This window comes from Cebus imitator, unplaced genomic scaffold (assembly GCF_001604975.1).
Source record: "Cebus imitator isolate Cc_AM_T3 unplaced genomic scaffold, Cebus_imitator-1.0 Scaffold601, whole genome shotgun sequence".
Classification (NCBI taxonomy): Eukaryota; Metazoa; Chordata; class Mammalia; order Primates; family Cebidae; genus Cebus; species Cebus imitator.
In genome coordinates, this window is record NW_016107916.1 from 292,067 (window position 1) to 305,294 (window position 13,228).

At 33.4% G+C, this 13,228-nt stretch overlaps 1 protein-coding gene across 1 annotated transcript in view; it reads right to left on the reverse strand.

Moving 5' to 3' along the window:
- SYT10 (synaptotagmin 10) overlaps positions 1–13,228 on the reverse strand; it is a 57,746-nt gene that overhangs the window by 20,024 nt on the left and 24,494 nt on the right. Inside the window, exon 3 of the mRNA XM_017516723.2 lies at positions 7,953–8,520. Within this exon, the coding sequence (XP_017372212.1) occupies positions 7,953–8,520 (568 nt within the window). The remainder of the gene's footprint in view (positions 1–7,952; positions 8,521–13,228) is intronic.

Sequence of the window (13,228 nt, forward strand, 5' to 3'; positions counted from 1 at the left end):
TAGCTACCTCAACAATAACCAAAAACCCGCCACAAAATATATCCTATTGTATATATGGATACATTTACAAATAGCACTTATGTTATTTAGTCCTAACAACAAACTATGGTTAGCTTTCTCATAATTCCCATTTTACAGATACTATAATTAACACTTAGAGAGGTTTAGTAATGTGGTCAAGCCATACACAGGTAAGTGACACAGCAGGAATATAAAGCAATGTGGGTTTGTTACAGACTTCAGTGCTTCATTAATTAAATACTTAGAGGCTATATTGCCTCTAACTACAGACAAAGAGAAAGAGATAGTCCCAAGGATATAGTGGGAAAGCTAGATGAGAATTATAATCTTTACCAGGACAACCAGGTAGGAATTTAAATGAGAAATTATGTAGATGCTATGACTTTAGGCTAAAATCTTCCTTTTGCTGTACAAATAACCCCAAATATTATGACTAAAATATGGTTGGGAGCTATTCCTCAAGTGGCTGCTTGGAAACTCATTTTCGAATGACACCCTTCCAATGAGCCTAAATATTATATTGTGCTTACCCAGCAATTAATTCTTGGTTTATCTAAAAAGTATGGCATCAATGCTGAATTACACTTAAAACTGGTGGCACAAATTTATGTTTCAGATTTGTATTATCTTTGACTTTTTTTGTTTTGTAAAACAGAAGCCTGTAATCAATGTTACAGGAAGCTGCTATTTAAACTGCTCATAAAAGGCTAATATAATCATTGTTGTGGGCTATTTTACAGCCACTTACCTGTAATCCTTCCCATGAAAGCAAAAGTAGTCAAAACACACTGATCAGACCACAAAACCTTGTTCTCTAAATGTGCATAGATGTGATCTAATATGAAAATACTACAATAAACTATGATGATTTATTTAATATTAATCGTGAGACAAAGCTCCCTTAAGTAGGCTGCCTGAGTTAGGCAGATGTTAAAGCCAAGAAAAATCATACTTGGGAACTGAACTCTCATGACCTTATGATAGCACATGAAGGACTCTATTATGTTTAAAGTGAAGTTAAATTTAATTTTAAATTGCAACATAGATGCTTCCCATCAATTCTAACAAAATAACTAAAAGACCTGACATATAGGTTTATGGAATTTACTTGCATTATTTAAGTTAATCTAGCATCAGTTACTGGTGGCCGAATAGCAGATGTGTAAACTGTGACACTCCAAGGCCAGGTTTACTGCAGAGATGAAATAGAAAACTAGGAATGTTCAGAGAGGAGCAGATGTGGATTAATTGTCCCAACCTGCATGTCTATAGCTACAATACTATCTGTTATACTCCAGGACACCTGGTAAGACAGATAGCCCCTGATCAGAAAGGTTTGCTCCCTACTGCCCCACTTTCCATCACACTCTTTTCCTTAAAATAAAACTGGGATTTTGCCATCTTTAAAATGTGATTAGCTGATACATATTTCATAGTTAATGAACTTCAGAAGATAATTCATTGATAGCTAAATGCAAAAAATACATATAGTATTATTCCAATGGATGATCTAGGGTAGAATTAAAAAGACATCTCTAGACTAAAAAGAATTTTAAATATTAAAAAAATTTTAGTAATGTGTAATAAAATATGTTACTTCAAGCTGAAGCTCAGCAGATACATCCAATACTTTGAATGGCTGATACAATGAATATAACAGTTGCTTTGTACTTGTCCTATCAAGGTCTACTCTTTCAAACAATACCTGACAGATGCTTAGTTAGAATATAATAGATTGAAACATTTTATACCTGTAAGCAAGTCAATGTGATACACACAAGCAACTTCCTTACTCACAACAATTTTAAAGTGTGTAGGACACAGCTGGTGCTAAAAAAAAAGTTAACTGAATAGGTAAGTACATAAATAAATATGCAAAATGAAGGTAGTTCTGTTTAAAAAAAGGAAATCTTTTTCTTGTCTACCTATATTTTCGATGGCTTCTTGCATTTGCATGGAAAAACTACATTTAAATATTCAAAATACATTAGTCTTGGTCAGGTGTGGTGGCTAATGCCTGTAATCCCAGCACTTTGGGAGGCTGAAGCAGGTGGATCACTTGATGTCAGGGGTTCGCGATCAGCCTGGCCAACATGGTGAAACCTCGTCTCTACTAAAATTACAAAAATTAGCTGGATGTGGTGGTATGCATCTGTAATACCAACTACTTGAGAGGCTGAGGCAGGAGAATCACTGGAACCCATGGAGGCAGAGGCTGCAGTGAGCTAAGATTGCACCACTGCACTCCAGCCTAGGGGATAGAGTGAGACTCTGTCTCAAAAAAAAAAAAAAAAACAGTCTTCATAGATATTGATATTCTGAAAAAACTAAACATTTCAATAATGTTATACATAATAGCTTAAACATAAAATGTATATAAAGCACATGCTGCAAATCATTCTTTTTCTATAGTCATTCATCCAATTTCTACCATATATTCATTCTATACAGTTGCCAATAGGTAACTCCTACTATTAAATTCTTGTGTGTCTTTACATAGACTTTTTTATATGTATAACTAAATCTAAATATGTATTTCTCCTTTACCTTTCAGAAATAGCAGCACAGGATACACTGCTTTTTAATATGATTATTCCCTATGCTGGAGATGTTTCTATGCTAGTACTAGAGGTGGTTGGCTTGCCATATTTGTGATATATGTAGGATGATTGCTAAAGTGAAAACTAAATTTTTGCACAGAAAAAAGATTCACCTTCATTGTTTTTTTGTCAATATCAAATTTCAAAACAATTGCTACTTCCTGAAAAATATTAATTCTTCTTATGTAATTTATTATTAATGAAATCATAAATACAAAATATGTGCCTCTTGTTTCAAGCTGGTGACATTTTTGTGAATAAATTTAAAATGTTCCAGCTTTATTTCTCGTATATGGGTGCCATACCCTGAATATTAAAACGAATTTGTCTACAAAAAGTAGCTAACATTAACAAAGTACACCTGAGCATAACGATAGGGTACAACATCACATTATTTTTTCCTCTGGTAGTGGTAGATCTGTATTTATATAACTCCACATGTAACCTCATATGAAAATTTGCTAAGTTATTTATTCATCAACCACTAAGCACTCATATTCTGTAACCACTAAGCACTCATATTCTGCAAGAGATATACAAGATGATTTCTGCTTTCCAGAAGTTCAAAGGGTGGTGGCCGACATAGGATAAATACCTGCAGAATGTTTAAATAAGTGCAGCAGACAATGCTTCCATTAGCATTGTTCTTTCCATTCCCGTTGCTACCAGCCTCAATCAGGCTTTGTTCATCTCATCTAGTCTGTGCTCGATTCCCACCTGACCACTACATCTCACAATCTCCCACTCCTATCCACTGTACACATGGGTTGCCATAGGAGATAATGGCTTCAGTGATTTCACTCTTCTAATAAAAAACAAAATAAGTATAAACTCCCATGACATTAAAGGTCTTCTTATAGATTAAACATAACATTCTGGTTTGGGTTCCCTTTAGTCTCTTCATTTTATATTCACACTCTACTTCTTTGCCCCCTGAAAACATGCTATAGTCTCAATTTATTTCCTTTTCCTCATGCCGTTTTTTCTTCAAGGATCATCCAATTTCTTTCCTCAGAATTCTATCATCATTGAAAGGCCATCTGAAATATTATTTTCATATGGATATAATCTGTATCAAAAAGTGTGTGTGTGTGTGTGTGTGTAGACAGGACCACATTTGTGGAGGGTATTAGGAAACGATTATATAATTTACACTCAGGCATACACTTCTTTCTTTGTTATTTGCCTCTTCTGTTAAAGTCCTTGAGTAAAACTTGTATTTTAGTCTTTCTTGCAATTTTAGAACTAAATATAAACTTTGTTAATAGAACGTTTTCAGTAAATATTCATGTAATCAAATTCAAGTTATTTGAATCAAATGCTATAGAACAGAAAATTTCAGGGAATGAACTGTTCTTGGACGATATTTTTGGATAAGTCCATGCACAGGCCTTTGGATCTGTGGGAAGAAAATATTACAGAGACTCTGTGATGAAAATTTGTAGGAATGAGATGCTTAACACACTTAAAAACAACAATCACAAAAGCAGCTAGTCTGATTCTCAGTCTTTTTTCAACAATTATGAGATATAATTATGTAATTAGCATGAAGAAGGAAGAAGAGAATCATGGCATTTACAACAATATGATAATAAAGCAAGACTTAATGATACTAAGAAGAATCATTAAAAATTAAAGATATATCAGCTATTGCTTTTCAAACTGATAGCAAAATGGTATTTTTTCCCCAGTAAATATTGGTCTAAATTAAATTGGAGATTTGCAATTATATAAAGGTACTCTTTAAAAATCTCATAAATGATTATTTCAAATAAAAACTTTTTTTTTTTGAGACAAAGTCTTACTCTGTTGCCCAGGTTGGCATGCAGTGGCACAATCTTGGTTCACTGCAGCCTCTGCCTCCCAGGTTCAAAGGATTCTTTTACCTCAGCCTCCCAAGGAGCTGGGACTACAGGTGCGTGCTGCCATGCCCAGATAATTTTTATATTTTTAGTAGAGATGAGGTTTCACCATGTTAGCCAGGCTGGTCTCGAACTCCTAACCTTAGGTGATCCATCCACCTCGGCCTCCCAAGTGCTGGGATTATAGGCATGAGCCACTGTGCCTGGCCAATAGTCTTGTAATCCAATATTTATTTTATTTGTTACATAAACTCTTTTATATCTGTGTCTGCATAGTTGGATTTGCCTTTGTAGGTTTCCACAGGACTTAAGTGAGAGCATATGCTACATTTATTTTTATTTATTTCTTCTTATTCTCCATTTTTTCTAGAAGACTCAATAATGTCTTCATGAAATTATTAAAAATTCATGATGTGTGAATAGAAAAAGAAAATTTCTTAAAGAAATTTCCACCTACATCATTTTTTTCTTCATTTTTACTAATAAGAAGATATAACATTGCTTAATGATTTTTTGAGGGCCAAACAGAAATTTTAATTAAATACGAGCTTAACCATAATATTAATTTTGGCCACATAGTCTAGAAATTTAGGTTTGATTACTATGTTACCAACCAAAACACCCAAAAGCAACATCCTGAACAATGTATGGTTCAATGTCTAGTTAAAGGAGAATGTCCTTTTATTAGAATAATCTAATAATATATTTTATTTTCTGTCTACTTCTTCTTAATTCAGAATTCTGTAATAAGAATGTCTGCAGATGTGGCAGGTGGAATAAAGGTAGTCCCAAAGATGGCCATGTCCTAATTCCTGGAATCTGTGAATAATGTTACTTAAATGGCAAAAGAGACTTTGTGGATGTGATTAAGATTATGGACTTTGAGATGGGGAGATTTTCAGAGATTACACTTGGGCCCAGTATAAGGGAATTAATGCCTGTGGCCTCCGGAATCAGGAAAAGGCAAGAAAATGGCTCTCTCCACGAGCCTCCAGAAAGGAATGCAGCCCTGCCAACCACCTTCATTTTATTTAATAAAATAGTACTAAATATATCGTACTATTTTATTTAGTATGATCCATTTCAGATTTCTAATGAAACTGTAAAATGCTAAATTTGTGGTAATTTTTACAGCAGAAATAAGAAACTAATATACAAGGCATATGGGAGAGTTGGAAAGAAATTTAAGTAATTCATTAATATTTACCAAACAATAAATAAATATTATTAGCAGTAAGACACTAAAGTTTCCATAAGGAACTCCTACTTTTTCCTAAGTAGAACCAGTTTGGAAAACATATGAATGTAAAAAAAAACCCTGCACAATCTGCACATGTACCCCAGAACTTAAAGTATAATCATAATAAAAAAGAATACAATGATGAATTAATCATTAAAAGAATCCACTGCCAATCTCCTAGTCAATTATACTAATTTTTAGACTTTACATGCAGATTATTTACCTCTGAGCCTGAATATATGTACAGAACATATTTCAGTTTTTTATAGAAATTTGTTTGTTGCAGGCCGGGCGCGGTGGCTCACGCTTGTAATCCCAGCACTTTGGGAGGCTGAGGCGGGTGGATCACGAGGTCAAGAGATCGAGACCACCCTGGTCAACATGGTGAAACCCCGTCTCTACTAAAACTACAAAACATTAGCTGGGCATGGTGGTGCGTGCCTGTAATCCCAGCTACTCAGGAGGCTGAGGCAGGAGAATTGCTTGAACCCAGGAGGCGGAGGTTGCGGTGAGCCGAGATCGTGTCATTGCACTCCAGCCTGGGTAACAAGAGCGAAACTCCGTCTCCAAAAAAAAAGAAATTTGTTTGTTGCAACTCTAGTACTTAGAGCATGCCAAAGATAAATAGGTACTTTAAAAAGATAAATAAATAGGTATTTAATAGTAAATATTTGTTAAATAAATAAAAAGTAATAATAAGATTAAGGAATCAAGAGAAATAATCTAACAATTAATTTCCATTTGCATTTGTATTCTAGAAGGTGTTATTTTTAAGTACAATAAAAATCACTATTCATCATATTTTCCCTGTGGGAATATAGGTAATAAAATGAACACGAATGTGAAATCAAAAGAGCCCCATTGTGCTTTTGAAATATGATCCACTTTCAAAATTTCTTCTTTGTTCCCTAACAGATATCACAACACAAAAATCCAACAACTAAAAATGTTATAATGATAGAATTTTAAATTAATTTCTCCATATAATGACAATATAATTATCCTACATACTGATTGTAATTAGTAAAACATTCATAACTGGAAAACACAAAAGGAGATATTTTTGAATAAAAAAAAAGTTTGCTTATGTTTTAAATAATCCCTTGTCTCTCTCTTCAAAAATTCAACGTTCTAAACTTATAAATTTTGATACAACTCAAACAAAAGACGATAAATGCATAGAAACAACCTGATGGTAAAATATTAAATGTCCACATTTAAAAACTAATAAACTAAAATGTGTGGTCTCACTTAAGAGATCGGTTATCTAATTCTACTTCTATAATCCTATGCTGGACAAATAATCTTGAAAAAAAAACAGATTTATGAAAAAAGAACACAATTTTTCATGTAACAAAATTTATGCCTAACTCAACTGTCTAACAGTAAGAAAATGGTTAAATAAATGGATCACGTATTTCAACATCATGCACTACAACAAATACAGAATGAAAGGAAATTGGCGTGAAAAAATTTAAACTTAGTATGGTCTTATTATTTTAAAATATGAATGGCAAATAATTGGAAAGCAATATGCCAAAATATTATATATAATGTGTAGCATTGTAGATTATTTTAATTTTATGCTTTGTGTTATGTTTTTAAAATTTTCAATACTAAAAGTTGGTATTATTTTATAATCAGAAAAAGTAGTTTGTAATAAAGAAAAGCTTCAATGTAAACAATGATTACTTCTTTATCACTGATCATTTCATATATCATAATTTTATGTATTCTACAAAAGCTGAATTAATGAGTTGTTTCAGATCAAACCAAGGACTTTTCCAAAGTCCTTTTCCACCCCATCAAAGTACATTTTAGGTTTAATCTGATGGATTATCTTAATAAATGAAGTAATTATTCTTAAACAGTGAAATAATTTCTAAAATAATGATATTAACAAAAGTATCTTAAATAATGAAAGTCAATACTAAGTATAAGGAAATTGGGTGCTGGAGATAGGTTACAGACAAATATTTTAAAGGAGACATAGCCTACCAGTTCTACTAGTTTATAAGAACTGTTTTTTTTAATTTACACAATCACTAGGGTTACCAATATAGCATTAGGTATCTGAATTATAATTGGTAGTAATGAAATCCTACCTTTGCAGGATCTGAGGCATAAATTACATAACTCTGTAAGACTTATTCTGGTAATATGGGTAAACTAGTCATATATCATTGTAGGTCAAATAAAAAACAATATATTGGTTGAATTACTACTTACTGTGGTAGCACAATGAATATCTTTCCATACTGTGGCTTCCCGGGACAGATCAGAGACTTCAAACAAATTATCAAGAATCACTTCCCCAATCATGTCATGTCTAGAAAATCTGTCAAAATCATACACACTGAAATGTAGTTTTTGGTTGCTTAGTTGATCATATGCTACAGGAAACTGAAAAGTTTCATCAAATAGAGGATTTAAAGTCTTTCTGTGCACACGGGTCTGAAATTTCTTTTTCCTATCTGGAAGAAGATACATCTTCACATAAGGGTCAGAAGTTCCCGTGAAGTCTTTAGCAGGGAGATCTAAGGCTTTGATAATTTTAACAACTAGAAGTTCATTTTCATAATCATACTGGAGGGTAAAGTTAAGTTTCCCACAGGTTTTGACATCTTCTTTTTGGTTGCCCTCAGAGTCAACTGATTTCTGTTTGTAGAGTTCTGGCTTTATCCTCCCGATGCTGGTTGTTGTCTCTCCTCTTTGTACAACAGGTTCCGTGCCCATGCTAAAATCAACACTGGAAACCTGCATTTGCCTCGGCAGGTGTCTTCGGAAGGAATTGTGGCTGAACACACACATACACATAAAATCATTGAGGGAGATCATTTCGATGAGAATGTTATACAGTGGTATATAAACTCTCCCCCACCCCCAGAATAGTGAAAAGATATCTATATCTACTTAGATACACACACACACACACACACACACACACACATACGCACACACATACACACACACACATAATCAAAGAACTACTTTTGAAAAAAAAAATAAAGAAGTACAATATTCAAAGAAAAAGTCTCTTAAAATTCCAGAAACACTTAAATGTTCTTTTCTGTCTTTTTTTGAGACAGGGTCTTGTTCTGTCACCCCAGCTGGAGTACAGTGGTGCTATTAGAGCTCACTGTAGCTTAAAACTCCTTAGCTCAAGCCGTCCTCTGGCCTCAGCCTCCTGAGTAGCTCGGACTACAGGCCATCATATCTGCCCAGATAATTTTTAAATGTTTTGTAGAGACAGAATCTTACTATGTTGTCCAGGCTGGTGTTGAACTTTTGGGCTCATGCGATCCTCCCACCTCAGTCTCCCAAAGTGCTGGGATAACACATGTGAGCCATACCTGGCTGGCAAATGTTAATTTTTATATGCTTTTGCAATTTTGTACTCTCAATTATAAATGCACAATTAAAGACAATTCTAATGAAATACGATTAGCAACAAAGTTCAATATTCCATGTAAAATTGTGAATGTTATCAATCATCTTGGTGTATCTAAATGTAACCATTATACGGACAAAATCATTTGGATGGCTGGTTTCTTTTCATCTGGATATTTGGGTCTCATGAATTTCATGTTTCAGTGACTATAGTATTAAAATGAAAAACATATTATAAGTCCACATATTCTCATAATGGTTATTTCTAATTCTTAATCTAACTAAATGAATGTTTACTTTTAAAAAGAATATATAGTTGTGATAGCCAAAATCAAAATGAGTACATTTTCTTTTTTTCAACATGATGTGGTCTTCAGAAACTCTAAGGATAAAAACAAATGTAGAATTTTAGAATCTGAGTCCAATATAACAAGTTTTTCTAAAACTTAGACTGAATTTCCTATAGTCACTATGACTACTCATCTAGTCAACATTTCCAGAATATTAAATATATAAGTTTACTAATGTCTTCTAAATGTGACTTGCATGAAAGATCTGCTTCTTTGAAACTTCCTCCATGCATTCTGGCATGAACTGTGCCAACCTACACGTCTCCTCAAAGCTTAGGCCCAGGGCTTTTGTTACATTTCTCCTCAGTCTGTCCATCAGACTAATAATCAGTTCTTGGACTGTAATTATTGTCTTAAATCTGATGGTTCCTCAGATAAGTCCCAGCTACATAAAGTTCTAGTCCCATATCTCTAAATTTCTATGGAAGATTTCTAAACAGATGTCTTAATTTCTCCCTTTTGCTCACAAATCCATTTTTTTCTCTCACAATGTCTGACAATAGCACTAACATTTTTATCAGTCACTCAAGCTTTCAAGCATGAAGTATGCTTTGAGTCATTCTCCTTTTACCCATAGGATTTACCCAATTTTCTAAATCCTGTTGCTTTTCCTTTGAAATATCTCATATAGTTATTCATTCCAGTCCTTTTCCATTGCTATGGAGTCCAGACACTTATCACCATATACTTTGCTTTCTCTAGTTACCTTCAGCTGACTTTTTTTCCTTCCAGCTCTGTCTTACACTTAATATCCAGTCAGTAAACCCTGAGAACATTCATTTCAAAATACTTTATTCACTTCTGTTGTCTATTGCAGCAGGTCTACACCTGTTACAGCACTAAGTAATATGGATGACACTGCATGATTAATATTTAATTCACTGATACACACATGAAGATTGATTTTTTTTTCTTCTTTTTGAAATAGGTTCTTACTCTGTCACCCAGGCTGGAGTGCAATGGTGCTATCTCGGTTCATTGCAACTTCAGCCTCCCAGGTTCAAGTGATTTTCCTGCCTCAGCCTCCCGAGTAGCTGAGATTAGAGGCTCCTGCTACCGGGCCTGGCTAATTTTTGTATTTTTAGTAGAGATGCAGTTTCACCATATTGGTCAGGTTGGTCTCGAACTCCTGACCTTAAGTGATCTGCCCACCTTGCCTCCCCAAGTTCTGGGATTACAGGCATGGGAAGATTGTTTTCGTAAATAAGAGTTTACAAATTAGTGACCACCCAGAAGTGAGATGCCTGGGCACAATACCATTTGAGAAGTAATGACAGGAGCTGAGGATGTTGACCTAGAAAGCTGAAGCAGTTAAAGAATGGGGTAAAGGTGGATTAAGGCTGGCTCTCTTCTAATGGCAGAAGGACTGTCATGACAGCATTTAAGAATTGATGGAAGGTACAGGAAGATAAATGTTAGCTTAATATAAAGAAACATTTAAAATCATCTCGACCTATCCAACACAGTGAAGTAGTGAACTTCCTCAACCTGGAAATGTAGAACAAAGGTTAGATGTTGAAGAAAAATATTTCTGCCTCAAGTGAGATTTCTGCCTCAAGTCTAGTATCTCACTTGAGGTAGAAAGCATTAAGTGTTTTCTAGCCTTAAGTTTACTCTGTGATTCTCTGCCATTCTATAGTTCTTCAATAATTTTATGAGCCTAAATATTTACAAGGCAGCATCAATAGTATGTGTATTCATAAAATAGAATTTGTTAAAATCAGAATTATAACTAAGGTATTGCCAAGTTCATTCTCTTACATGTAAATTGCTTATTTTCTTTAGCTGGACTGAACTATTGAGGAGTAATTCAAACACCACCTTAAGAAGTGCTTAGGGCTGTACTGAAAGTAATTCAACCTCTTTCTATGGTTGCCTTTCATACAGATGAGGAAGACAAACTGAAATGAGCTGTGAGAGTATCAGTAGCTCTGTTCGTTTCTACTGTGCTAGTCACAGACTTCTCAAACATTTGTTTAAAGGACCTATTGTTCAGTACATATATTGAAAATCAGACTAGTAAAGTGGTGGAAGGGTGTCACAGATGAAAGTAAACTGCAGCGTTTTCGAAACATTCTGCTTAGCTTCACCCTCAGAATGAGAAGCTTTTAGCGTGCTGCCACAGAGAATTACATGGATAAAAGGAGAAGGCTTAAGGAAAAATGATATTTCAATATCACATTAGTGCTAAAGTATGCCAAGAATTAGAATATGAAAAAAATAATGTCTAATACAATTTGGAAGTAAATAAAAAATAATAAAAAGCAGGAAAAATAAATATGCACTACAATATTTTCACAATAAAAAGTTAGGATGCCCTTGCTCTTGAGATTTTGCCTGTAAAAGCTAACATAGGAGTACTTATGATGTTGCAGGTATGGGTATAAATTCTCTATAAACTCAACCGAGCCTCAGGTAATCCAATTAGGTACTGACTATTATGTTCACAAGTGAGGTCACTGAGGCACAGAGAAGTGAGTAATGTATTCAAAGTCATGATGCTAGGCAGATGCTAAAATTAAAATTTCACTGAGGCAGTCTGGGTCTACTGGCCACACCTTTAACCACCATGCTATATATACTGCCATATTAATGGTTATCCTATTTGATTAAATTACTTCAAAAACAAATTATTCTACTGAATAACCATATAAAATATTAAAGTATCATTTTATGTTTTCCACTTAAATATTATATATAACGTAATTATGTAATCCACTAAGATCCAAAGTTCATTTGGTTAAAACAGCTTAAGATATGTTTTTAGAGGTGCTTTCAACTTCTTTGACTTGTTATCAAAACTTGGAAGAGAGCACAAATGTTTAATTTGTAAATGAAATTGTGATCAGACATTGTGTACAAAAGTTTTATCAAGTTTATAGTTATGATACATTTTATTAGAAATGACATGTATTTTGAAAATAGCAATGAAGTAAAATTTGTAAAGCAATTTGTGCTATATCATGTATTAAAAATGACTATTTTAAAATTTGACTATAATTGAAAAATTGTTACTATATAAACATACTAGAACTACTTTATCTCAGGTGAGAATATTAGTCCCTAATTGAAACTATACTGACTTTATGACTCAATACTTTACTTTCTGTATTTAAGTGAGTATACATGTAAAAGTCTTTGCTAGCTTAAATCTTGAAGTGATTTGATTCTTCAGATATATGCCATTCTAATGCATTGGGCATGACATAAAATGCACTTTGACCTTGAATCTACCCCAGATATGAAGAATTGGGAGCTTAAATTAGGGTTAGGAGAGGTCAGAGAGAATTTATGAAAATAAAAAGAAAAAGGAATATACATGGTACATATGGCTGTGAAATATTAAAATGGTCTAGTATAATCTAGTTTGCATATTCAATATTCTTAATAAATTCAGAATATTTTATTGAATAGAGAATATAATATTCTTGCTAAAATCACTTTCAATTATGCAAGAAGTTTTTGATTTTTGGAGCAAAACCTCTAAGAAGTTAATTCCTTATTTTTTAATAGATTTATTCTATTATTTCACACTCCTTTATGCTTTTCAATATTATAAAATTTTAATTTTCTCTCCTCTGTAATTTCTTCTTTATGACTCTGATTATAATTTTGCAGCTGTAAAGTCCCTTATGAGAATAAAAAAGTGGTAACATTTTTGTTCTAGTAAGTCAGTGTCCTAATTATAGGGTAAATAGCACATATTTTAAGTCACAGTTTAGCTAGTCAGTTAAGACAGGCTTTAATTATTACAATGTTAAACTA